The sequence below is a fragment of the Thunnus thynnus genome, chromosome 23, assembly GCF_963924715.1.
Source record: "Thunnus thynnus chromosome 23, fThuThy2.1, whole genome shotgun sequence".
NCBI classification, from domain to species: Eukaryota; Metazoa; Chordata; class Actinopteri; order Scombriformes; family Scombridae; genus Thunnus; species Thunnus thynnus.
In genome coordinates, this window is record NC_089539.1 from 6,868,510 (window position 1) to 6,896,091 (window position 27,582).

Sequence of the window (27,582 nt, forward strand, 5' to 3'; positions counted from 1 at the left end):
ATTTTAATAGATGTTAATTTTGAAACACTAGCCTATTTTCAATGCTGCGTTAATGGCACCGAATACATTTAAAGCAGAGTCTACCATTCTGGAAATATCATCCAGTTAAATCCAGAGAAATGTGTAATATATGTTTATTTGATTTGTTTTCATATTTTAAAGGACGCCGATTCATGACTGAGAAGAACTGAAATGAATGGACCGCAACTGGACTAGTAAATCAGCGTTTGCTCTGTCGAGTAAACTCGGGCATGAATGAACCAGAAAGGCGATGAAGGAGGAGTAAGTGTGAACTCTTTCCTCGCTTCCTTGTTTCCTAAAGGACATGGGTGTTCCCGTTCTCAGCCAGCCCTCACGTTCCCCCATCCCCACCCCCCCTCCCCCTACACCACCACCACCACCACCACCCCGCCTTCTTTGTAAAAAAAAAAAAAAAAAAAAAAAAAAAATGAAGTCAATTATACAACACCCTGGCTCTCCGCAGGTCCCTCCTCTCCTCATCTCCTCCTCTCCTCTGCATTACTACTACAGCTGGTGGCTCCACATGCGCCGCGGCGCTCCGTAGCCTCCAGCGGGCATACCGGCTCCAGTCTGTAGGCATGTCGGCCGGGGGCTCAGACGGGACGGCGGACCGGCCAGCAGGTAAGTGCTCCGGGACGGGTCACTTGGGGATAACAGTAGCCTACAATATGACTGTGTGTAATTCAGTTTGATACTGTTATTACCAGCGAGACCAAACATTTTCTCTCCTTTTCTTTGGCCGGATAAAATCAAAGCAGAGGTGACACTTCCAGAAAGTAGTTCTGAACTTCTTCAGTTCCTTATTGCAGCAGACAGTAAGCCCAGAGGGAGATGGTACGTTCACTGTTAACTTTTTGGTAAATTCAACTTCATTGTGTTCAGAGGAGGTGACAACACAAGCGACCACTTGTGACAACAAGCCGAGCGGGAAAAGTAACTGCCTACTGTGTAAAGTAACGCGTTACTGAGCTGTAGCAGCTGCACTCTTAATTACTGCACCTGATGCCGGGTGGCACAACCGGTAAACGGCTCTGCTGTCCATTCATTTTTTTTTCCGTACTACGTGCTCGTCACGCAGGGAGGGGGGCATAAACCTCATGGGACCACATGACCGTAACCATGACGACGGTTTCTTCCTAACCTTGTTAAAATTTTTGAAAAATCTCTAACCCTAAACTACTTGTTTCCCCAACCTGCCGGAGTGTTTGTATTTGTCTGACCTTCACCAAACTGGCCAGGAGCTTAGTTTGTCACGGGTTTGGCCGTGTATTCTCTCCCGTTCAGCTGCCTCCCAACTGGGTCAGTAGATCAGTAGAGCAGCGCTGCCTGCGCCGTACAGCAGAGGGAGGTAGTCGCTCCCAACAACAGTACAGTAATGTCAACCAGCAAAAACTTCTGAAGCCAGCTACCACTTGATCTGACAAAAAACAAACAAAAACTCTAACAAATGAACCTAACAAATACCAGAAAGTCACTTACTTAGTGCCACAGTGCCATTAGTGTTTAATCATACACAAAGGAGCTTAAAAACGTCACCCAATGTGATAATGTAGCTAATTTAAATAATTATTCAGTTACAGAGACATGCTACAAAAAATCTTGATTTTTTAAAATTAATACTTTTATATAGTAATTAAGTAAAAGGAGAAACTGTAACGGACAAAGTACAAGTATAAATTTAAGTACCATAAAGGTATCAAAGCCTTATTAGAAAAATGTCCATAACTATCAAAGGTAAAACAATAATCCACATTTCAGAGAGTTAAATGTTTGCTGTGATAATGTGTAACCTATTGTATAGGTGGTCTAACTAATTCATGTGCCATTGGTTGTTTAAACTTAATTGCATCATATTTTGTGAAAGTATGTCTGTGTGAAAAATTATGCTAATTAACTATTAACACACAGCATCCACAGTTTATTTATTTCAAAGCATAGCACAAATGTGTGTTTATTCAGTTGATTTCCCTTTTCAGTCAGATTTTCCGGTGGAGTCTACACCTCTTGTAACCTTAGTGACCAGATAATGGAAAAGAATGAAATATTTCCACTGACACTGAAAAAATGTCTCACTGAATGGAAATATTTAAGTGCCATTAGCCTATTTAATTTTTTTTTCTTAAGTAGGGACCTAGCACTTATACGATCACCTCCATTAGACTGGATAACTGGCTTTTAAATATAACATTTCAACTAAAACACACTTTTAAAGGTGTTGACAGTTTGACAAATTCTACATTTTTATTTATTTATATTTGAATAGCACACAATAAATACAGTTTTTAAAAGAAATATATACTTACAAAAGGACTTTATTCCTGTATAATCTTGTTCCAGAAACACCTGGCTAACTGCATGTGTCTGGGTAAAAGAGGTAAAGCCTCTGCTATAACTTTCATGTTCCATAGTCGTATTCCTGTATTCTCCGGTGTAATGTATATGCAGCTCCCTGCATAAAAAATAATTGTACTGTATGTGCTTTGTAACAAAGTCTCTAAAAAAGTCTCTAATTGCAAAACATCCTGAATACATGCATGTACTAGTTTGAGCAATTGCAGGAATTGTAGGTCAGTAAACCAGAAATAACCTAGAACATACTGTACTCTAACTGTAGGATTTAAGGCTCGCCTTCTCTGTATCCATCCAAAACCACAACACAGTGGTTATATTCCTAGGGGCAAGTCAAGGCAGTGAGCTCTGGCATAACGCGACTGTATAAATGTTTAAGGTGGATCAAAGCATACTGACCTTGAACTGAGGTGAAAAGACATTAGAAATACTTAACTCAATTGTGTTCTGCATGTCGCCCACTTACACAAAGACAGTCTGTGATGCCAAACAACTTTGCCTCTGTGAAGTATTTTCTTTGTTCCTGTATGCACAAATATCATGTCATAAAATTGTACAATATCATTGAGTGTTAATGTTTTTTCATAACTTGCAAACACAAAAAGTACACATTCTATACAATGAATACACAGCTATACTTCCACTACAGTATTTCTATTATTACCATTATTGCTACTACTGCTGATTTACTAAACTTACTATTACTGTTGTTATTATTACTACTGATATTACTACTACTACTATTGTAAAACTATTACTACTACAACTGCTACCATTTGCAGTAGTACGATTACCACTACTATAGTACCTTACTCACAATGGATTAGGGTTAGGGTTAGGGTTAAGATTAGGGTTAGGGGATAAGGATTAGGAGCATGTGTGATAAATAGTTATCCCAACATTTTTGACATTATCATAATTATTTAAGGATAATAAAATAAAAACAACCAACCAACAATTAAAAACCGACAGTTATCTCAAGAACACAAAATCTATATTTTATCACAAGAAAAAATCATGATACTACTGTCAGTAGATGCTGCTAGTGCTAACACTGCTACAAGTATGTCTGCTAAATTGCTGTAATATGTCCGCTATCACTACCAATATTACAAATGAACTGAAAACTACAATGAAGGAAAAGGGAAAGGATACAAGAACTGTTTCATTTTCAGCTAACAGAGTAAGTGCTGAGCCAAGTCGATAATATAGGGAAAAAGTTCAGAGAGAGGTTCTGTGATATTGCATTTTGAATGAGTAAGAAATGGAGGTGCAGTAAGTACACAGCAGGTAAGTCACTGTTTAGGCACACATTAGAGGTCTGAACCGGGGCCACTAATGGATTAATATCACTTCAAAGGGAAGTGGTCCCGGCTCTGTTGATGGATCTCGAAATTGTGTCCTTGAAACAGCCATCCGTGTTTCATATCATCAAAAGGAAGTGCTCTTGTATGCTAGAATGTGAATACTGTACAACCATTTACACACATAGTATTCAGGCTGGCTGTTTGGGAGAGTGGTGAAAAATGATAAAAAAATTGTTGCTTTGGGGATGAGGATGTTTTTACACTTGTAACCAAGACTGTATATGATTGTCGTGATTCCTTTGTCTGGAAATGCATATGCTGTCTCTCTTAGCCAAAGTATTGATCGAATGAGTCGCATCCTACACAGATAGTCTCTCGTTCTGCATCTAGTGTTTAAAGTGAACTGTTAACAATTTGGTCAATTCAATTTGAGAAAGTAGCTAATTTTAAATGTGCTCTGGTGAATATTACTGACTTATCGACATTAATATGATTAATTATGATAATTATTTCCTAAGTAATGCAAAAAGTGTTAATATGATGTGAAATTCAATATACTTTATGGAGTGTTGAGCATAAATGATAATAATTATATTACAATAATATTATTACAATATGTATTTGTATGTAGAAGCTATAGTCAGTAGTTAGCCACGCTAGCAAACTGGCAGGTTAAAAACTATAACCGCCATAAATAAATTTCATATACAGTTCATTCAGACAGTTGTGTAAATTTATGACTAACAGCTTTGGAATATAAGCTGCTAAATATAAGCTGCTAAATTTCCATGCTATGGGAATTTACAATGTAATGAAATATGATACATAAGTTAAAATAAATGAAGCACCTACCAAAATGCTACAGGGTAGTTTGCAATAATACAGTGTGAATAACCTCACGATTGAAGTCATTCATTCATTTTTGGACTAACACATACACTAATTGTAGGACCAGTATTGTATTGCAGGACCAATTTTGGGCTTTTTTATTGTATTGGCTTCGTAGTGGTTTGTATTGTAATAAGGATGTGGCATTGTGATATCATGTGTGTAATTGAAACAGGTCATCTATACTCCATTTTCCACCATCAAATACCTTGAAGTTATTCAAGTGGGACTAAAACGCTTGTTAGAAAAAGTGCTGCATTAAAGAGGTGCATGTAGGTCATATCATGCTCTCTCTTGCTTATACTGAGTTAGTTACACTTCTGTACATCTCCACCATTGCATTTCTGGATTTTAATACTAAGGTATGTCATCTGCTGCCCTGCAGGCTTGGCATCTTGTCAGCAGTCTTGTCACGACCGGAGCTTTTGGCTCGGGCGTGACTCAGAATGTGACCGTCTATACGTGTTCTCAAAACCGCACAAAGCAGGCACTGTCACTTTCTACATGGCACGTTTTATCCAGTCAGCTGGCAGTGCTCACACTAGTGCCTGCAGGGAATATTTCCCAACATATGAGGAAACAGGAAAAACAGTGTGACGATCGAGGCGGCATGTTGTGCGGCATCAGCGGTGGAGAGATGTGGTGGGTGGAAGGGAGAGCCGGCAAGCGTTCGCTCCCACATTCCACTTTTGCGTCAGAGATGACCCACTAAACTCCTCTGAAGGGATTAAAGAAATGATGTCAGTATAATTAAAGTCCACTCCAGTTCTGATCGAACTGTTTAAGATATGCAGGTTTGAAAAGCTTCCTGTGTTTGTTTATGAGGTGAGGTGGAAAGAGGCAGTATGACCTCTCAGCCATGCTCCCCTTACTTCTAGTTCTTCTTTCAGGAACATCTAAACAAAGTGTTGTTCATACATCACTGCAAAAGTTGAGGACGACATTAAAATGAACTTTAAAGCTTGAAAAATAAGTGTCCCTGCCAGTATTGTGAAAGTAGCAGGAAGTATGGGTTAACTATTAAATGATTATCATTAATATAAATTACTTTTCCTTCTCAAGTAAGAGTACAGTTGAACAGCAGGATAATATGGGTCAGTCATGGTCAACAGTCACGTTGAAAAGCTCTCTTCACTTTTATCAGCACTTTTTTCCCCAAATGGATGTCACAATTTGATGTATGGGAGTCCTGAGTGAGAAGTAGGTCAGTGTTACAGCATTATATAAATGTTAGGTAACACGATAGCCCAAACCCATTTACTCTCACGTGCCTTCTAAACCGACAAACTCACAGCATAGCTGGAGGTTTGGCGCCGTTCGATGGCAACCTTCAGCCAGTGCACCGAGAGTTCGCCTAGAAACAGATGACTACAGAGCAGGGCTGAGCAAATGCTTTCTGCTAGCGTGTGTGTGTGTTTGTGTGTGTGTGTTTGTGTGTGTGTGTGTGTGTGAGAGAGAGAGAGAGAGAGAGAGAGAGAGAGAGAGAGAGAGAGGAAGGAGGGGGTGTTGCATTGGCGGGAGACTAAAGAGAAACGAGAAGACAAAAGAGAAGAATTCTGGCAGCCCCATCCCCCGAAATGTTTTTGGCATACATGGGTCAGAGTCGGCTTTAAAAGTAGTAAATGCCTTTTTCTGCAGTTGGATGAACATTCCTGAGTGAAATAGCCTTTTAAAGACAATATCTGCCGCCCACTACTGCAGACACATTTATGAGTCATCTTGAGTGTTCTCAAAAAAAGTTGAGCTTTTGAGGAACCAAAAGATTTCAAATATTAATTGATATTCACGTAGTTGGAAAGCTGTTCTTAAATATCTTTCAAAATTAACAAAAAACCTAAATAAACAAAGTTTTATAGGCATGACCTAAAAAACTAACAGTGACCTCAATGATACACAAACACACTGTATGGGCTACTTTATGGTTGGCAAATATTTCTCTTTGCTGCTTTGTAGAGCTTAATTATTTATTTATGGAAACAAAGAAAGGCCATAATAATTTGAATCTTATGAGCAAGTGAAGAGCTAATTGTAAAATTTAACCATGACTGAATACTTAATTTTGAAATTTAAATACCACCGAATTCATAGCATTTAATCATACTTTATTTTGATAACCATCTGTTTTTAATTTGTGTAGTTTGAATTCCCCTCTTTGAAATTCTCAGGTCATTTCAAGACAAACTTTTTTAAGTATCATTTAGGGGTTCACAAATTTAGAAAAATCAATTGTTTAAATGTTCAAGGACGACACTGAGGAGGATTCTTGTCGTAGAGCGACCAGGATGACAACCCCTCTTCCCTCTTTGGGCACAACGGTGACGGACTGGTCCTGCCAGTGACCCATTGCTGCTTGACAAGTAGGCCTGTTTGAGTTGGCTGCTCAGAGGATGGAGACCCCTCTACCTCTTCAGCTGCCCTGACCTTGTGCCTTGGTCCCCAAGATGGCGCCCATCTTTGCTTATGCGCAGCATGAGTGAACTGCTCTACTGAACTCGAAGCCCCCGGCCTTGACCAGCTGTATCACCCGTAAGGCATCAGAGCAGCTGGGATCTCACCTCTGCCCCTAGCAGCCTCCCCCTTGCCCGCAGGGACTGGGAGGGAGAGCGCCACCGCAGCAGCGCCATCAGTTTAGCCATCTCACGGGGAGGGCAGGTGACCAAGCTCCTGCCAGCACCAGCAACCCCGGTCTTACCCGGCCATTCCTACCTCCTCACTGTGAACCAGGCTGGAGACTATACTACCGCCAGCAGCCTTATCCAATAGAGGGTGTAAATATTACATGATCTGAAGTGTTTTTTCCAGCACACACTCTGACACACAGGTTGATTAGAGTATTAGTGCTGTTAGCCCTGAGAGGCACTTCCGTGTCTGCTTGTGATGTCCAGGTGAGGGCCAGGTGCTGCAGCCCCAAAGAAAGATAGTGACCAGGACACCTCAGTGGACCGATTTTACCAGATAAAACAGGCCACAGGTGAGTGGTTTTTCTTCACTAAGTGTGCACAGCGAGCCTAAGCAAGAGCTGGGAGCCTCACTTAGCCTCGGGAGGTGTGACTCTCCGCCGCCCTCCATGACTGGCTCATTGGGGGACGGAGTGAGGGACACAGCGATGTCACTGTTAGCCTTAGCCACTTCATGGCCCTTTTTACTGGGGCCCCCTGTGTGCTTCCTCTCGTGACAGGAGGGGCAGTACGGGTGGGTCCATTCCAGCTCCCCCCGTTGATCTCATTGCCCTGCTGCTTACAGACAGTCATTTGGAATGGGTGAGGATTTTCAGCCCTCTCTCAGTCTGGCTGTACAGGACTCTGTGGAGGGGTTACTCACTGCAATTCGTAACGTATGTATCCAGCCAGGTGATTGGATGACATCCATAGACCTCAACGATGCGTACTTCAATGTCCGCATCTTACCTCACCTAAGGAAGTGCCTGCGATTTGCAGTGGGGGGTCAGAGTTCAGTATCATCAGTACTTCTGCCTCCCGTTTGGATACTCTCTGGCCCTGTGCATGTTCTCCAAGTGTGTGGAGACGGCGCTGGCGCCACTCAAAGAGAGGGGTGTGAGAATCTTGACCTGCATAGATGACTGGCTGATTCTTGCCACATCCAGGCAGGAAGTGGAAACCCACACAGTGCTGGTCATTCATCACATCACACAGCTGGACTTCGCCTTGGGCTGCTTTTGGACTTTTGGACACCATGACTGCACAACTGTTGGAGGAGCGTGTGGAGGCGATATTGCAACTGACCCAACGCATAAGACCCACAGCCTTATTGCCAGTGAGAAGTGTTATATTGCTTCTAGGAATGATGTCAGCGGCCCACCCGGTGGTGCGCCTGGGGCTACTGCACAAGAGAAATCTCCAGTGTTGGTTCGCACAACTCCGGCTGCACCCAATCAAAGACAAACAGTACATGCTCTACGTCCCCGCACTGGCACGGAGGGATGTGGCATTCTTGGACTCACCTGGACACCTCCGCAAGCAGGTGCAACTGGGGTGCATCTCTCATTACGTCCAGGTCTTCATGGACGCCGCCCTGGCTGGTTGGGGCAGGACCCTTGACCAGGCAAGCATAGGGGGCATGTGGTCGAGCTCCCCCCGCCACATCAACCTGCTGGAGCTCACAGCGGTACAGAAGGTGCTGCCCCACTTTGCCCCACAGCTGAGCAGGAAGCATGTCATGGTGAGGTCAGACAACACTGCTGTGGTGGCCTACTTCAACAGACAGGGGGGCTCAGATGATCAGCTCTGCACAAGATAGCGGTGTCTATTCTGACCTTGATTGATCAGAGATGGCAAGATGCCCAAGCAACACCTGAAAGTCCGTGACGGGAGGGGCAGGCGGGGTGGGTCCGTTCCAGCTCTCCCCATTGATCTCATTGCCCTGCTGCTTACGGACAGTCATTCAGCGTGGGTGAGGAACATTGCCTCATCCACAGGATGTGGATTGCCACCGGATGTCCAGAGGGGGTCCAATAGTGGAGGAGTGGAGCCTCTCCCCGGACGTCTATTAATCATGCACAGCCTATTTTTAAAATACAGGAAATAACAGAACCAGTAGTGGCCAATATTATCGATGCACTGAAAAGCTTAAAGAATGCTTGCAGGCTTGACACCAACTTTCTGAAATTACGCAAAGACTCTCTGATACGTCCGATTACACATTTGATTAATCTGTCATTCAGGCAAACAGTTGTTCCATCAGTTTGGAAGGTGGCCACGGTTACCCCGATCTTTAAATCTGGGGAAAAAACAGACATGGCTAACTATTGGCCAATCAGCATCAGCAATTTTTTCTCAGGGTGCCAAGGCAGAGCCTTGTACAGATAAACCAATAGCGAAGCCTTCCTAGAGGGCTATGCACGTACACATGGAACTGGAGTCACATCCATGTAACTACTATTTATGTCAATCAAATCAATCGAAAAAAACAGTTTCAGATAAGCAACTGGAAATTTGTGAACCCCTCCCCCCGAACTTAAAATGACCTTCTGGAAATTTGGAAGAGGGAAATTTAAACCACATACATTCAGATAAATGGTTTACAAAGTAAAATATTTTTATTGCTATCAATTCAGTGGTATTTAGATTTCAACATTAAAGATACAGTGTTAAGGATTTAGTGGCATCTAACACTGAGGTTGCAATTTATTCATCCAAGGTTGCAGATTGCAACAAACTGAATATCACCCCTCATAAAAGAAATGTAATGTGAATGAATGAATGAAATGTAATCAATGGATATGTAAAACAAACAGGATGCAACCATTTACTGAACTGTAATAACAGATAGGAACAGACAGCCATTTTTACCAGATGCCACAGTAATGCATAATTCAATCATTTTTAAATGACCACCACTGTGATTCATTTACAGGGCTTCAATTATGATAATATAATTTTTGTCAGTTTTTTGGGAGAGGCTGTGGGGCGTTGCCAGTAATTAACCCAAGATATCTTATATAGCCTGAAGGTGCACCTTTGTTCTTGTTTGCTTTCTGTTATCCAATCCAAGTGAGACCTTGCTGATTTGTGTGCATGTTATTTTTCTGTTTCTTCATCCACTTAAATTTTAAGGTCAATCAATTGAAATTAAAATAAAGCTTTCTAAAGCTTTGTTTTTCTACATTTGTTTCAAGGTCCAATCAGCTTGATTCTTCTGGATCATTTCTTTGTATTCAGTGCTCTGAATGAACAAAAAAGCCTAGTGGCAGAGCAAGTCTTATTCATTCATTCATTCATGGTGAATTATTAATAGAGCATCTGACCAACTAGTGCTACGGAGATCTCAAGGTTGAAGTGTTTATTTGCAATCTCACATCACTGGATGGTGGACTGTGGATGTTTTCCTGTATCAGATCCTGCTGCAGAGCAAGAAGGCCCAAGCCAAGCAGGCTCCTCGCTGCCAGCTGTCGAGCTGCCAAGGAAACGAAAGGGAGATGTGGAGGAGCGGTCAGACACCCATGTACAGTAAGAGGAGCTCTTTTTACTTTTTGTTCTCTGGAGTAAAATATGTTTACTGCACTATTCTTATTTTATATTACATCGCATACAATATTTTCCAAATATGTCCATTTGATTTTGCAGGCAAAGCCTCGACTTCCAAATGGATGAAGACCTCAGCAGGTACGCTGAGTTCTTGGCTTTTTTTAAAATGCCATGTAAATAAAAGCAAAGACAAATTTGATTTTGATTCCTTTTAATTTGCAGATCTGAAGGAGAAGATCAGCAAGTCAAAATGAAATGCTTCAGGTGATTCTATTTTTACATCAAATTACTGTGCCATCTATCTCTTAAAAAGCTAGTGTCTGACGTGACCAGCTAGTTCAAACAATAATGACATCAACAGTTTTAGAATAACTGCATTATGAATTTCAGGTTAATATTTTCTCCCCAAAATAGATGCAGGGGGTAGAATATTGTTCAAGAACTCTTCCTCTCAAGTTGAGTAGAACAGACTGTCTGATAGCTAAATGCGCCTACAGGGAACCTCACCGCCAGATTGAGAAGCGGAGGAGGGATAAAATGAACAACCTCATTGATGAGCTGTCTGCCATGATCCCCGCCTGTCAGCCCATGGCTCGTAAACTTGACAAACTCACTGTGCTGCGGAAGGCCGTGCAACATCTGAAAGCCCTCAAAGGTAACCATTAACCCATCTGGTATTTAAAAATGTCAGGGAGTGTCTATTCTGCTCCATCTAAGTTTGTGTCTCCTGTCTTTTCAGCTGGGACGAGCAGCGCCTTCACTGATGCCACCCACAAGCCTTCCATCCTGCCTCATGATGACCTCAGGCACCTTCTGCTCAGGGTATGTGTGACCACAACTGGTCCCATTTGATGATACATCTATTTATCCATCTATATATCTGTCTATTTATGTATTTATTTATCTACCTACCAGGCTGCAGACGGTTTCCTGTTAGTTGTGACTTGTGACCGGGCCAAAATCCTGTTCATCTCCGAGTCCGTCTCCAAGATCCTCAACTTTAGCCGGGTGTGTTAAAGTCCTACAACACACACTCATTTTGCTGTCATCATCAATTATGAATGTGAAAAAGCAGAGTTGCAGTGCATCCTGTTGGTTTAGCTGGCTGAGCATTTGTTTCTCTCTTTTGAACATTAAGTTATCAAAATCAAGTAATGTTAGTAATATTAATGGTATTGAATCTATGAAGTATGAAGCCTCGAAACTGACAAAACGTACTGAAAAGTATACCTCAAAATAGAGTTAAAAAGAGAGTGAATATTACATTCCCGTTAGGGCTGGATGATATGGACAAAATCAAAAATCATAATATTTTTAACCGAATACCTTGATATCGATATTGGGACAATATTGTAGGGATGACTATTGGTGCTTTCACAAAATACACAACAAGATTTTTGATTAATAATCATCAGTTATGTAGATATAATGACTAAGTGGGTAAAGACAAATAATAGAACAGCTGCAACAGTCTGGTAAGTTGAGAAAATGACATCACTTTACTGTAATGCAGCCTTTAAAACCAGGAAAAGACAACACTTATGCCATATCAGGATATTATTATATCTAAAATATAAGACGATATCTAGTCTCATATCGATATAATATCTATATATCTATAACTATCTATATATATCTATATCTATATCTATATCTATATATATTGCCCAGCCCTAATTTCCATACATTAGGTGGATATAAAACTGACTCCAAATGAATACTAACCTTGTTCCATATCTGCTAGATGTGAAGATAAGCAACTGTTTGCTAACAAGTTTGCCATATCAACTGATGTCCTCACTTTGCCAAAAAATCATGATCAATCATGAAAATCAGATAATTGCAGGTGTAAGTTTTATTTATTTTATCAAATGATTAATGGTAAACAAAAAAAGTAAAGCTTTTTGCTTGTTTTACTAGCTGATTGGAGATTAAAGGAAAAGTATAAAACTACATTTCTTTTTACACTCAATTTTAATTATTTATCTAACAATATTATTTATTGATGTATTTAGTCATATTTTTGACTCGTCTGATAAACTTTTACTTCGTTTTGTCAGTGTCAGGGTGCCATATGTAAACCTCCACTACATCTTTGTGCTGTTGCCACATGATCCTTTTGTGGTCGAGGAACCAAAACTTTACAACACAAATTTGCGTCAGTCTGCAGTTTTTGTGAGAAACAGAAACACATAAAACATTTTACTTTAACCCCGATGAAGGTCTGATAATACTGTACATAAAACTTAAAAATCCAGGTCAAATTCTTTCAAAATCTGCAGGGCTTGCGATCCCTTAGGTTTTATACATTTTCAAGTCTGTTTGTAGTGCTTGGCAGCTAGAATGACAACCACACCTGCTCTACATTCTTAACCACATTTTCCAGCTTTGAGACGGACTTTAGGCAAGTACAGTGGAGTGGGATGGAGATTAGAAGACACACAAGTGAAAAGCTTCCAGAGAAATTTGACTCTACATCTGCAGGGCAGCATGTGTTATTTAGGGGCTTACCGCTAAACCATGACTGGATTCATGCTGTTACAATTCTCTTATTGGTTCTATTCAAAGCCCTCATTTACAGTCCAGATACTTTTCCATTATGCAGAGCTGATAAATATTTTTAAATTAAGCAGTTTTGCAGTGCAGATGTAATAGTGCAACGTTGACAAGGACAGAAAAGTAAAACAGAGATAGGAAAAGTGTGTCTAAATGGATGTGTGTCATTTGTGTTCACAGGTGGACCTGACAGGGCAAAGCTTATTCGATTTCATTCATCCCAAAGACATCAACAAGTTGAAGGAACAGCTGTCGTCTTCTGAGTTATACCCCCGCCAACGCCTCATAGATGCTGCAAGTAAGTCCGTTGCCATGTCAGCGTTGACATTTAACTGAAGTTGACACTGTAACCATATGTGGAAGAGTTAAAGGCAACTGATCAACATGGGAGCCAGCTGAAATAAAATTCTAGCAAACTGACAACAAGTGCTATACAGTATGTAATTCCCATGAATGTTGTCTGTCTGTGTGCAGCTGGGGTTCAGGTCCAGGCAGATACCCCTGTCAGGGCATCCCACTTGTCTACTGGAGCCCGACGATCCTTCTTCTGCCGCATGAAGCACAGTCGGGTGGCGGGGAAGCACGAGGACAAACGCACGCTGCCCAGTACTTCCAAAAAGAAAGGTGGATCAGATTGTAATCCAGGCTACGAGGTTTACAGAGCACCCTCTCTGGCCAGCTTTACCTACCCATGTATTGATGTCATGACTATAGCATCATTTGAGAAATTTTGGTTTTAGTCAACATCCAACTCAGCTCAGTTAGAGATATTTTTGTCAAGGACTTCAGCATTTATAGGCAGCTGCGGCAGTATCAGCAGAGTAATATCTGTGTTAGGATATCTTATAAAGAAAAAAATTCAGTGTGAGTACAGAATGGGGAAAAACACTTACAGAACTTAATTAAACACTTACACTCCTCCCACTTTGAAACTCTATGACCTGCATGAATATGATTGGACGTGACAAGTTAGTTGATAGCCGCACAGCTGGTGATTGAGCCAGTGATTGTAAAGCATGAATGAAACAGCTAGTGTTATTCAGCTAATCCAATCTGACTTCAGTGCTCTTTATGCTTCAATATTCTTGTATATCCATTCAATTATAGAGGAAAGCTCTATTTCAGATAAATATGTAAAGACAGAGACTGTGAATCCCCTTCCATGACCACTAGTTCTCCAATCTGGGTCTATTGCTCCATGCTGTGTCCTATTTTCCAGCTCTGGATCAAGTAAGTATGTCCAAATGATTCTCAGATTTGCTCCACTTGGAACACCAGATGAATGGGATGTGCTGCTGAGGGCAACGCAGCAAGTGGCAGAAAGTTTAGACTAAATTCTGTTGGTTTTTGAAATAGACTCTATTGCAGTTGTCAGATTCTTCTTTATTATTGAAAGACAACAGTTCAACAGAAATTCAGATTCATTGTCAGAATCTACAGCATGTTTATAGACAGAGTAGAAATAAACACAGAAACACACTGAACCTCTCTGCTCCCCAGCTCCCCTAGATAAAAGCTCTTTTGGATCATCTGTATACCTCGTTCTTGAGAGCACTGAGGTTATTCAGTTTAGAGGAACTGCCTGATTGATTTTTTCTTGAAAAGGTGGAACTATTTAGTGTTGTGTGTACAGTCATGTTCGGTCCCGGACCTGCAGGGCTCAAACAGATGAGAAGGGGGGGGGGGGGGGGGGGGTTGTGTGTGTACCAAAACATTAATAAGATATTTAAATGTGTTTCTAGGCAATGAGGTCAGTGTTCAGGCAGTCAGTGGAAAACAAACTAAAAAAATAAAGAAAAAAAAATGGAACATTTATGGTCTGCTCAGGCTGCCAAGGAGGAAATAAAGAAATTATCTGATCTGGATCCTTTCTCCACCTGTTCGCAAAGGTTTGCTGGTGTTGAGTGTAAGTAGTTGAGCCTTATCTTTCATTCCTAAGCCAAGGCATGACCTAATGTCCATGGTAAAGATCAAGAAAGACATCTGTTTTATTTTGAGCACCTATAAACCAATTGAATGAATTTACACATTGATAGTTACTTAAATGTTGAGAGGAAACAAAACAATGTTTTTAGTAATGACCAAAATGTGATGACATATATACATCAGTATTGTCCATTGTCAAAATACACATTTCCTAACTTTGCACAATGTGGGTCAGTTTTCCTGTTTGATTTATTGGTGGAAGGAATTCAAACAGATGCAGCAATTTAAAACAAGTAGTCCTGCACAGGAAGTAGGTCAGCGTTACGGCATTGTATAACCACAAAGTAAGAAGGTGGTCAAAACCCCACTTACTGTAAAGCTGATTGCGGTGACAGAACCAGGAGATGTGGTGCCACTCAGTGGCAAAGCTCAGCAACTGCACTGTGGAATATAAGCAAGGGAAGTAGTGAAAATCATAGATCATATTGTGTTTAGCTGTCATTACATTTTCTCTCATCTGTTATATAAGAATAATATAATTTTAATGACTAAGGAAATCAAAATACATGAAGTCATCGATTTATTACTTTTCAGGTACCATTATAGCAGTCTAGTTAAATCTGGTTAAATGACCCTTCATTTAATAGGTTAAAGGAAAATGTGATCCTATGAAAAAACAGAACCAAGCATAAATCGATCCTACTAACAAGTACTGTATTCTTTGTGTATGCTAAACCTGATAACTGGGTGACATGTTCCTTCATTATGATGATCATGGGCAGTGTAGCCTTTATTGACCACATACATTGTTCTGGTGGCTTAAAGCTGCATTCATTGATTCAGCGCCACAAGCTGTAAATACAACACTAACATTACATACATTATCAATGTATGAACACTGTATTTACACATCCAGCAGATACGGGTTTGTGTTTCTGATTAGCTGGTGAATGTAAGTCTAATATTCACTCCATTTTTTTAGCTCTGAGGGAAACATCTGTCTGTTAATCTGTTAAATGCTCCCTGTTCACCAACTAGTTGCAAACTTCGTGTGTCTGCTGTTTGATGTTGGACAGGTAGTGTACAGTGGGTTTATCAGAGCTGAAAACAGATGCCAGTTGAGTCATTTGATACATTATTACTATAAAAAATATTGATTATATGAGCTTTACAAACTCACTAGAGCACCAGACATGTATTATCCTCCACAGCTGAAAATAGTCCCCAACAAATGCAGTATTTCCTCCTGTTTGAGTAATATTTGCTAAACACTGCAGTGCCCACCTGTTATAGGAAACTACTGAGCCTTTTAAAAAAAATGAAAATATACTATATACCTGTGAGCTGTTTTTAAAGATTTATGTCGTCAGTAGGGACAAGTGGGCGCCAGGGCTGATTGCCACAGGCAGCGCAGGGAAGACAAAGTATTTAGAGACTAGACCAGACATGACAGGATTTCATGACAGTAACAAAAATATATGATATACTGTATGTATAATGCCAGTCTTATCCTTTGGATCAAATAGACACTATACTGGACCCTAAATATCTACAGGAAACCATCTAATTTAAATAAATGGTGGCTTCCTAGTTCCTGTTTAGCTGGATACTAATACAAACAAGATGTTATGAATAAAATTGAAGCATGACACAAGTCAACATAACTTAATTCCATGGTGGTCCGGATATATTTACTTGAAGAGGTCAGATTTGAACTGTGTTTAACTTGATTTTGCATCATCTATTGCTTGCTTTTCTGCCCACAGACACTTACAGATACTGCACCCTCCACTGCACTGGATACATGCGGAGTTGGCCGAGCAGTCAGCTGGAGTCAGAGGGTGACGTGGATAAGGAAACCTCTAACCTGACCTGCCTGGTGACCGTATGCCGCTTCCAACCCCACGTGTCCCACCCGCCTTCCAAAGACATCAACGTAAAGCCCACCGAGTTCGTCACCCGCTGTGCGATCGACGGCAAGTTCACTTTTGTAGACCAACAGTGAGTTTCCCTGATTTTATCTTCCTCCAGCCGCACCATTTACCTTTCCCGTCGTGAATCGTGGATTTGTTATGAACACAGGGTTCCACTGAGCAAAGAAGGTCAGAGCAAAGAAGGTGTTGTGGTGAGGAGGCATACAGCACGTTTTGTCCGTTCACTGTCAGTGGAGATAATCCTTTCTGTCTTTGCCGTTGTTTCTCAGAAGGAGCTGTGCATCTTGATGGCATCACATGAAAATATCTTCTCATTTGTTGGGGAGTAATTTCACACCTCAAGTATAGTGAATCATTTTATCGCATTTCCCATGTGTGTGATGATGATGCAGATGTTCAAGGCTGACTTTCATCCTATTTTCATCGGTCACTGTTTTTGATGGGCACAATCCTGAGAGACAGTGAGAGAGAGACAGAGGGAGAATGCCAGAATAACCAAACCCCCTTATTAACCTCTCTCTCCCAGAGCCACGACAATCATCGGTTACTTGCCTCAAGAAGTTATCGGCACGTCGTGTTATGAGTACTTCCACCAGGATGACCTGCAGCACCTCGCAGAGAAACACAGGCAAGGTGATGGAGCAAAGCCACCACAGCTGGCAGATTTAATACAATATCTATTTATAATTGTAGCCCAAAACAAAATATCCACATTTAGAAAAATGTAACAATCCTACTTGTGTTTTTTGTGAAGTTCAAGAAATTGACCTTTTCTAATAAATGGCAACCCCTAGTACTAACCAACTGGCTACAAACTGTAGGATTTTTTTTGGGGGGGGGTTAAATGTTTCATTGTGCTTTGTCATGACACTTGTGTCCAATGTCTTGGCAGTTCTTCGAAGCAAGGAGAAGATCGAGACACAGTGCTACAAGTTCAAAGCAAAATATGGCTCCTATGTTTTACTCCAAAGTCAGTGGTTTAGTTTCACAAATCCATGGACCAAAGAAGTTGAGTTTATCGTGTCCTTAAACAGGGTTATCTCGTAAGTATTGATTAATTTATAAAGAAGTGGTTAAACAGCACCTCAGATACAGTGTCATTATCAGAGGTGTGAGTGTGAGTTCCTTACAACAAATCCTGACACAATCTACTTTACACTGATTTGACAAAACGTTCTGATGTAACATCCCCATGTTGTGCTTCATGATGCCATCTTAACACGTCTTTAAAATACAGTTTATATATAGTATGAATATAGCTGCTGAAATACTCCTTTTTACCAACAGGGGGCCTGGTCACACAAAGGATGATGAGGAGGCAGGCAGCTCAAAGGCACTTCAGGGTAAGAAATACATACTGTGTATTTATAAAGACATTTGTCTGTTGTTTGATTTTTTTTAATTTTTTTTTTTACAAAGGCTGATTTAACTACTTCCTTTCTTCTTCCACAGAGGACACAAAGCAAATACCCATAATTCCCGGTCTCTCAAGTGGTGTGGGCACAATGATCTATGCAGGCAGCATAGGGACCCAAATCGCAAACGAGCTCATCGACTCCTACAGGTGCATAATGTGTATATATGTATAAAAATTGTAAAACTAAATAGAAATGTTTATTTTCCCTCTGTATTTGTATAAGATTGGATGGGATGAGTTTTTGCTAAAGTGTTAGGGTATATCAAATATAAGCACAGGATATAAATAAGGTATATCCAGCCTTTAATAATAGATAAAATAAACGTAAAATCTGGATTTATAGTTATTTTATTATAATTACATATATTATATATTATTATGTGTTCCTACCTGTAGGATGAATTCTTCTCCATCAAGCGGTGCTTCCAGTCCGTTTGGGCCGGCTCAGGAGAAGTGTCCACTGGTTTCTCCACAAACCAGCAGGAGTGTGAGTGACCTCTTTATGTTTACAGCTCATTCACATGGAGGCACACAACACTCATTTTGTTAGCACTTACTATAAAGCTTCAGTCATAATTTGGCTTAGTAAACGTTGCGACAAAGGCAGGTTTAATGCAAATGCATGGCAACTGAAAATTTATACTATTGTGGCATAATGACATATATAATTTTATGCTAATTTTAATGTATTTTAGCTTTTATGCTAATTGTGGCGATGTGTGGTATTTTCTATGCAAATTACAGCTCTCTCATACCTATTATCAAATATATATTCAAACAAATTATTGGAGACATGAAGAGTTCTGATAATGTAGGCACATAATTAGGAGGCAACAAAAATATGTGTTGTCACATGATGGAATTATTCCATCATGTTACTAATACTTTTACTTACAGCACAGAGCTTTGTTTCCACCACTGCATGCTCACATGTCACATGTTACAGTGTCTCTGTAAGCCTGAAAGTCAAATGTAAGAGGTATCACACTTCTAAGAGAAAACAAAATAGAAAATTTTGTCTTTGGCTATTTCAACATTTTTCTCCTGAGTCTTTTGACATGGGGCCCTGTGCAGTGTTTTAACATTACATGACTTGTTCCAGCCGTCCAGCAGAGAGGAGGCAGCAGGCAGCTCATCACAGTCCCAGTCTGACTCAAGGACAGCAGCGGGTGCTAGCAGTTCAACTTCTGAAAGTACAGGTACTGTGAGTAGGATCATAAATCCATGGTATCACAGTTTTTCTCTAAATCTCTTCAAAGAAGAGGAAGAAATCCAAGCATTTCTTTTGACATTTTATACTAGCAAAGAGGAATAAAAGCAACCCAAACCTTTAGCCTCAAGCCTTCCTCAGTATGCTATCAAATCTGAGCTCAGCAGTCTAGATCTATACGGTTAACTCCACTATCCCACAGCTGCCTCAATCATTAGGTGGTCCAATTAGGTGATATAAGAGATGACAGAAGTAAAATCCAACATTTCTACAAATGCAGGTCCATGTTCTAAACATGTACACAATACCACCAAAACCTTTATTTCTGTGGGGCAGAATATAAAAGTAGATGTACTGTTCTACAAACACCACAGACAAAACTCTCCAATATCCACAGATGTTCTGAAAGCACTTCTATCTATAAATCATCTGCTCTTGTACAAGGAAAAGAGTTAACTGATGGGGTATCAGTCCTTGAGTACAACAGAAAACCTGTTTTTGGTTTCTGAAGTGAACAGTGATCTACTGTATAATGTTCTTTAAAACTTTTGCCCTCTTACTGCATTGCATACGGTCAAACGTGTACATCACTGAACATGATATTAAAAAACTCACAAAATTGCATGCAAAACAGTAAAATAATGCATTGCATCCTGTCAATGGATAATCTATGTAGTTACGGGATGTCATTTTAGTTTTATAGTTTCCCAAAACAAGAATTTGTTAAGATTAAGAGAAGTGGGACAAATGTACTATGTCACTAGCAACTGAAAGCATGTGGCTTGGCAAAAGGCACTCTAGGAAACAGTGCGAAAATCCAAGAGGATCCAACTGCAGACCTTATGTCTGGGGAACCTCAGGCCTACAAGTCAATGGGAAGGGACAAGGGTCCCCATGCATGAGACATGCCACTACCTTAAGGGTATCTAGAAGTAGGGAACTTCACTTCTGTTAGCCGTCTTTTCTATTTTACCAAAGAACTTAGTGTTAATGTTATTTTCTTTCTTGTAGTGTCAGGTGTGAAGAAATATTCACCTAAATTAGCTAAGACGCATCCTTGCAAGTTGAAAATCATTCAACTTAAGTGAAAAATTCTCACTTAGCTGAGGACTTAATGAATCTTGTTCATAAACATACAGAGACGAGAAGAAAAAGGAACAAGATTGGAGAGAAATACCAGAAAGAATTTGAGTTCCTGATGAGTTTGGAGTTCAGTCAGAAGCTGAACTGAACACAAACATGGTCCATTGTTAGCTAGCTTTCAGTTAACATCTGTACAGTTAATACATTGGCTGTTTGGGGCAAATAAAAGCTGTTTTGTGGTCAAATCTGTGCGAATTACACAAGGCATAAATTCACTTCGTGGTCTGTAAGAGTTTCCAAAGGGGGTCCTGAAGTTTTGTTTTGTGTCGCTCTGTCTCACCCAGGCGAGCCGTCCCAGCTGGACTTGGACAGCATGGTGGTGCCAGGCCTGAGCAGCTTCAGTAGTGATGAGGCAGCCATGGCGGTCATCATGAGCTTGCTGGAGACAGATGTGAACATGGGTCAAACGGGAGACTTTGAGGACTTACACTGGCCTTTCTAGGGGGCACACAGACCGTCAGTCCCTTCTTGTGCCGTTTTCTTGCTGTTTGCCAAGAACTTGGGCGTTCAGTCGATGTTTCCCTGACTGACTGATCCAGCCTCGCACGATTGAACCCACTGGACTTGTACCAAAGGCTGCAACAAATTGTACTTGAGGAAGCCTAAAGGACAGAAGTTTAAGTTAATAGGAAATGTTATGACTGTGATTACCCCTGGGCCCACGCCTAAAGGAAAGTGAGGTTAAAGTGTCCCTAGAGCCTGTAATGGCTCAGTGTCTTCCTCAGTGACACATCCTTAAGGGGCTTAAACCAAGACTTTCCACAGCAGAAGAGCTCTCTGTTCACTCTGTGCCACCCTGTTGCCGTCTATGAGTGACCAAGGTCTGGAGGTGAGTCAGACTCCTGCCATGTGCAGTGCTGCTAGATAAACTCCTCAAACCTTTGACATTTACAAAAGCTGTGGTACCCAGTGATAACTTATGTGTCTGATTGTTCCATTTTTTAAATTCTGTTTTTAAAAGGTCCCCTCCAGACACATTTGAGTCATGTTAAAAGAATACTCTGCTGAGTAATGTTCTGTCTGATATTGTGTCCAGTAATTACTGACAAGGCTATAAAGAACGTCTGTTCCTTCTCCTTCATTGAGAATTCGAGACTCTATGGATGTGCAAATATGGAGATGCCTTAGGCTTCACATTAGGTCCAGTCCAGGTGCACTCCAATTTTGAATATTATAGCTTATTCTAATCATGCCTTTATGTTCAGAAACGTCAGAAAGAATGTCAGCACACTGCAGCCATCATGTAGAAGTTTAATTGACTTTTACTGAGCTGGCCAAGCAACTTTCATACACTTTAACTGGCACAGAATCATCATATGATCAGAACACATACGCTCCGCTAAGTCTATCAATAGGTGCTGGGTGTATGCATAGTCAGAACGGATTATTTAAGAATTACTATAGTTTGAATACAAGTTGTGTCTGAAGTTCAAAGGATTAATACAGCCCTTTATCCACTACACATTTCAAAGGAGTCAGCAGCCATCAGAGAATTAGTGTAACCAAGTTTTTACATCTAAATTGGAATGCAACATTTATCACCACCAGATGACTGACTAACTAACAACAGCTATCAGCAATGAGACATGTGTCATGGAGAAAGCTTTACCTTGGGACTATTTTCAATAAAATAAATGCTTGAATATTGACTCTCGTTTACAGTTTTGGTCCCAGGACAGATAGTTGAAATGACATCTGGCTTTACAATAACCCAACCCTTCTGATCTCATTGGTGTCTCTGGTTTCTGGTTATAAAAGTGCACAACCCATTCAATTTCAAAACTTAAATCCTTCGACACAGGTTATCCCCAAGTTGAAAAGTAACTTTTTACTTAAGATTCAAAGTTTTCATTATGTACTTGTGTCATTTGCATATTTGACTATGCCTTCTACAATAGTTGTGATGGCCATATGCAGACATCTTAAATTTGAAATCTTCCCCTTCAACAGAGAAATGGGATAACGGCCAAACCACATCTGTTAAATGAAAGTCCAAAATACACGGGAAGTGACCATTTCTCCACAAGCTTGTAAAGTGTCTGCTTTCATATTGAATGTGCACTAAAGGACTGAGCCCTAGTATGCCTATACTGTGTTCATATATCACATACTTACTGTACTCCAGACAGTTCTGTGAAGAATCCACACTGAGCTCCTGGGAAAATATGGAAGGTCTACCATAGATGTTATGGTGAATGTTTTCCAATGTAAACAAGGGACAAGCCAACATGTTTTTAGGAGGAAAGATTTTATTACTGTTGCGTCATGTCTTATATCTCCCTCCCCTTACCCCTCCTGTTGTCACATAACAGTATTTGAACAGCCTACCACTGCACAGAAATTAGCCATTGTATGTGTGTTGCTAGGGAGACAATAATGTTGCAGGTTGTGTTTCTGAATGTTCCATTACCACAACAGCCTCTTGTAAAAGAAAACTCCACCCTGAAGCATCTCATCATTGTTTAAAAAACAGCTATTGGGAATAAACAATGCATTTATATAGGGAACAGGCCAAACTGGCCAAAGTGAGGTAATCCCAGCGACTCCAATACATATTCAACAGCTAAAAATGATTAGACGATTTAAAACATCTTAAGCTATCATCAGGTTTTGGCGTCATTCCCAAATTGCAAAAAAAGAGCAAAATTAAAAGAGGTGGGGCAGACCAACTTCCATATAAACAGTAGCTGGAAAAAGACCAGAATGCAATGCAGCCACAAGACAGGTTGAAGTTTGAGCAAAGAATATAGCACAATCATACCCACAGTGGAATAATCACACTTTCAAGCTATTTATTTTCACATAGATCCTACTTCAAGATCAGCAGGTTAATGACAGTTATCTGGCATTGGTAGGCAGATGGAAAGAAAGTTCACCAAAAAAGTAAATTACATTTTATTACAAAATGTCCCTTGGAATGTACTGTGGATTGATATTAACAGTGTATGAGTATGTGTGGGTGGATTTTACTTTTAAAATCAGTGACTGGCCTTCATACAGCACATGTAAACTCTGGTTATATCACTGGTTCCTCTAATCTTGAAAGCATAATGTGATTGTGTAGCCTTGAACACATGTTGTTTCTAACATTGTTCAATTGTAAATCAACCATTATGCGCTCTTTGTGGCTTTAAAAGCAAAAACAGTTGGTACTGGACAATATTTGCTGTTGCGATCAGTGCCATTTGAAATGGACACTAAAGAATATTGAACATGCCCTGCTATCAAAAGTGTCTGATATTTGTATGTGCAAATTGTTGTTGATGTATCTGCTGTAATGAGGAATGGAAGTTGAAGTCTTTTAAAGTAAAACAGTTTTTTCAGTAATTGTCTGAATTCCCTTTCGTCTTTGGCATCTGAATTTGTCATTCAGTTTATAGGTTTGATGCAGAGCATTTGAACATCACTTGACCCGAATATCCTCTGTAAAGGACTGTCATTTATTTCAATTTTGTCATGTTATTGGTCAGAGTAGATGTTAGTGAGATGTTAGAGCAATTACCATAATGCATATTATCATACCTGCTTATTAAAGTAATGTCAACTATTTACCTAAATCTCATATTTTCAAAATGGATGGATTTGTGAGAAGCTGTACAGTCACCTTTTCATGAAGTCTTTCCTCATTAAATCAATGCTAATGGATATAAAGAAAGGCAGAGGGGATGAGGATTGTTAAAAAGAGGCTCAATACCATGAAGTTTTGCACAGTCATTACTTCTCTGTTTAATGGAGATTTTGAAGATAAATTCAATTTAGTCTTAGTGTAATATATGAAAGGTTCAAAGTAAGCAGTTAGTTAGTGTAATTATTTTTAAGGCACATGGCTGTCTGTCCATATGTGGGTTACATCCTGGAATAAATACATATCTTATTTATATATATTTTCTGTAAAAACTGTTAACAACATGTACACAACAAAAGAACAAAAAAACCCCAACAAAAAACAAGTACGCAATTCCATAAAATAAAAAGCAAAAAACCCCAGATCATAACATTTATGTAAAAAAAGACAGATTTTGCAACCATAACATCATGTTGCAGGCTGTTCTCCATGCTGTTGCCTCTGACATCATAAGTTGTGTGGATTCATTATGGCAAATATAGTATTTAAATCTATCTAATATTTGGACTGTTAAGGAAGGAACAGTCAAAAGGAACAATCAAAATGTAGTAGGTATCAAGATATGTGATTTTGAGAGTACAATTTGACTTTATGCTGATGACACTGTACTACTTTTATCAGATTTAGAATGCTCCATACCTAATATATTAGTTATTATAAAAGCACATGGCATGTATCAATGAATCCAAATCTATCATTATTTTCCTAAATGTTATCCCCACTAATACAAACAAAATGTAAATTATTTTAAAATGTTTTACAAAGCTTTACATATGTAGTCCTAGATGTAAGTTTACAGCACAAGACACAACACTTGCTTTCCAGCTACACATGTATCTGAAGATAAGATAGCCTTCAACAATTGATTTACCTTTCATATCTAAACATCATTTTATTAACATTAATCCTTTAGTATCTTCCAAATAAGGCTAACTTCTACCCATTTTTCACTTGGAAGGCAGATAGACTGAGTTTCTACACAGTGAAAATGAAAAGACAAATGCACAGTAATACTAATTTAAAATTTTCCTTGACTAGTTTAATGATTGGTTACAATATTATAGCTTACAAAATGAGAAAACAATACGTCACACATTGACTGATACTGGTGCTAATATCATAATTCTAATGACTATGACTATGTGTCTATGCATTACTTGTCTTTCCTGTCCCTCTAAGGCAGCACATTTGTCTTGCCTTTGACAGGTAGAATAGAGGACCTATGAACACACCTAAGTTGGGGAATAACAGAGATAATTCAAAAATTTCACACAGGACCCGATCAATCATGACATTACAATACTTTATATAGAAGACCAGGGGAACCATCATCAGGACTGGGAGGTAGGACATCACAGCAGGCACCACAACAAACAAGACATTTTTCACTGCCCTTCTCTTTAGGGGTGACTCAGAGCGGGCTTGGTTACCAAATGTGGTGTGGGCAGGGCTTTGCTGCAGCAGTGACCAGAGCACACCCCCAAGGCAAGTGAGCATTAAGAGGAAGAGGCAGGAGATGATGATGGAAACAGGTAACACCATGTGAATTGAGCTGCCCACTAAACCTGTAAAAACAAGAAAATAGAAATGGTAATTTCAAAACATCACTTTCCACTTTTTGGGAACGAAGTTGCTTTCTGAAGTCGGTTTTACGAACTGATTATATTCTCAAAATGAAAACTACTGTTAAGGAAACATTAAACAGCTGGTGGCCAGACATTTCTAAAGGCCACATATTCAATGATACTGTAAACATCTCTTTTATTGGTAGAGACTTATTTCCCAGAAGGAGGAACATGGTAAGTTTTTATAGTAATTTAATGAAATAAAGTTTTTGTTGAGGTTGTTTAAAATGTTGTTTAAAATGTTTTAATACTTTCCTCATATTTTGTCACTGTTTGCTTGTATTTATTGATCGTGTAGCATTCTGTTGATTGGTTTTTCTTTGAAATTTGGGGTTTAAAGGATAAGGCTGTTACTGTGATTTGTTGACAGTAAGAAAAATACTGCCAGTCAAATCCTTTAAGAATTAAAGCATCCTTTTTTGTCCTCAAAAAGAGTGGGCCATTTTGTGGTGTAGCTGTGCCATGACTCATATTCTAGACTTAACTTTCTTATGAGTATTTTTTGTTGCCTGGCCAGTAAATTCAAATTCATCATATGTGCCCAGCAAATTCAGCAATAGGCCTTGTGATTGGACCATCTGCTGTTGCTGGAATATTTCTACCAAGTTTCTATATCGAACTTTCAGCCAACACTTACCTGTAGCCAAACAGAAGAATAAGGTGACCACCCACACCACAGCACAAACAGCCATTCTGTACTCCCACTTCCTCATTCTCCTGTACAGCACGGGTCTAATCACTGCCATGTAGCGCTCAATACACATACAGGTCAGCAGAAGGGGACACCCGATCAGGTTGAATATACTGAAGATTTCTCTTGCTTGCTGCACTGAATGTGCAGTGTTGGGACTTTGCAAGTCAGTGGCTGAATGATCTGGTGAATGGTTAGTTACAAGGTTAGCACTTGGCTTTTGCAATGGAATTTGAAGGCTCTCTAATAAGCCAGCTGGCTTGCTAACTGGCAGCTAACCCAACAAAAGTTTATTCAAGAGACAGATTTTACCACACTCTCCTGTCTCCCAACTGACTCCAAGCCATGCCTCTTTTGTGGTGCAGAGCAATTAAAATGGATGGTGAAACACAGCTAATATGATCTTCTTCACTTTTGGACTTTCTGGCTCTCCATTTACTCAAAGGCTGTATTGACATGATGTTTTGCAGTAAGTGAAAGGAACATCTTCTCAAGACAGAGTTAACTATAGTTAAACTTTATGTGAAAACTCTGCACAGATCCAAAATTGTGGCAACACTGAAATAATTACGCTCCAAAATTTCACTGTGATTGGTTGGTCTGACCAAGTCCTTTAAAGATCAGATTTTGCTAAAAAAAAAAAAAAAAAAGGAATAGTTTGCATGATGTAGCAAAATCATTGGAAATCGAATATGTTTATGGTTGCTCCAAACAGCCACACTCAAAGGTGGAGTGAAAAGCCTCATAGAGCGTCAAAGTGTCATAAAGCAAAGACATGGTATCATTTAAAAACTGGGATAACAGCTCACATTCTCAGACTGTCTGTCCTAGAAGGCATTTATTGTGTTGCACTTGGTTGTTCACATGAAAACTGGAAAAAAATGGCTGTAGCAGCGTTGCCAGATG

At 39.8% G+C, this 27,582-nt stretch overlaps 1 protein-coding gene across 3 annotated transcripts; it reads left to right on the plus strand.

Moving 5' to 3' along the window:
- The first annotated feature begins 174 nt into the window (after nucleotides 1-174).
- On the plus strand, nucleotides 175-24,062 carry LOC137176027 (basic helix-loop-helix ARNT-like protein 2). 3 transcript variants are annotated; one of them, XM_067582049.1, is made up of 18 exons: nucleotides 175-282; nucleotides 485-642; nucleotides 10,420-10,531; nucleotides 10,649-10,687; nucleotides 10,772-10,813; nucleotides 11,047-11,204; nucleotides 11,289-11,371; nucleotides 11,465-11,557; nucleotides 13,286-13,403; nucleotides 13,580-13,729; nucleotides 16,798-17,032; nucleotides 17,492-17,598; nucleotides 17,858-18,008; nucleotides 18,253-18,308; nucleotides 18,418-18,529; nucleotides 18,779-18,869; nucleotides 19,485-19,581; nucleotides 21,020-24,062. In XM_067582049.1, the coding sequence occupies exons 1-18, from the start codon at nucleotides 272-274 to the stop codon at nucleotides 21,175-21,177; spliced, it is 1,971 nt and encodes a 656-aa protein (XP_067438150.1). In that variant the 5' UTR covers nucleotides 175-271; the 3' UTR covers nucleotides 21,178-24,062. The 3 variants fall into 3 exon arrangements, with proteins under 3 accessions (XP_067438150.1, XP_067438151.1, XP_067438152.1); XM_067582050.1 differs by having other exon boundaries at nucleotides 16,798-17,007; nucleotides 17,492-17,593; XM_067582051.1 differs by having other exon boundaries at nucleotides 188-282; nucleotides 532-642.
- Nucleotides 24,063-27,582: the final 3,520 nt, after the last annotated feature.

What these genes read in the sequence shown, in the direction of transcription:
- LOC137176027 (XM_067582049.1), top strand. An exon ending in GACGGCGGACCGGCCAGCAG is followed by an intron (nt 643 to 10,419) that starts GTAAGTGCTCCG and finishes TTCCTGTATCAG; the next exon opens with ATCCTGCTGCAGAGCAAGAA. An exon ending in AGATCCTCAACTTTAGCCGG is followed by an intron (nt 11,558 to 13,285) that starts GTGTGTTAAAGT and finishes TTGTGTTCACAG; the next exon opens with GTGGACCTGACAGGGCAAAG.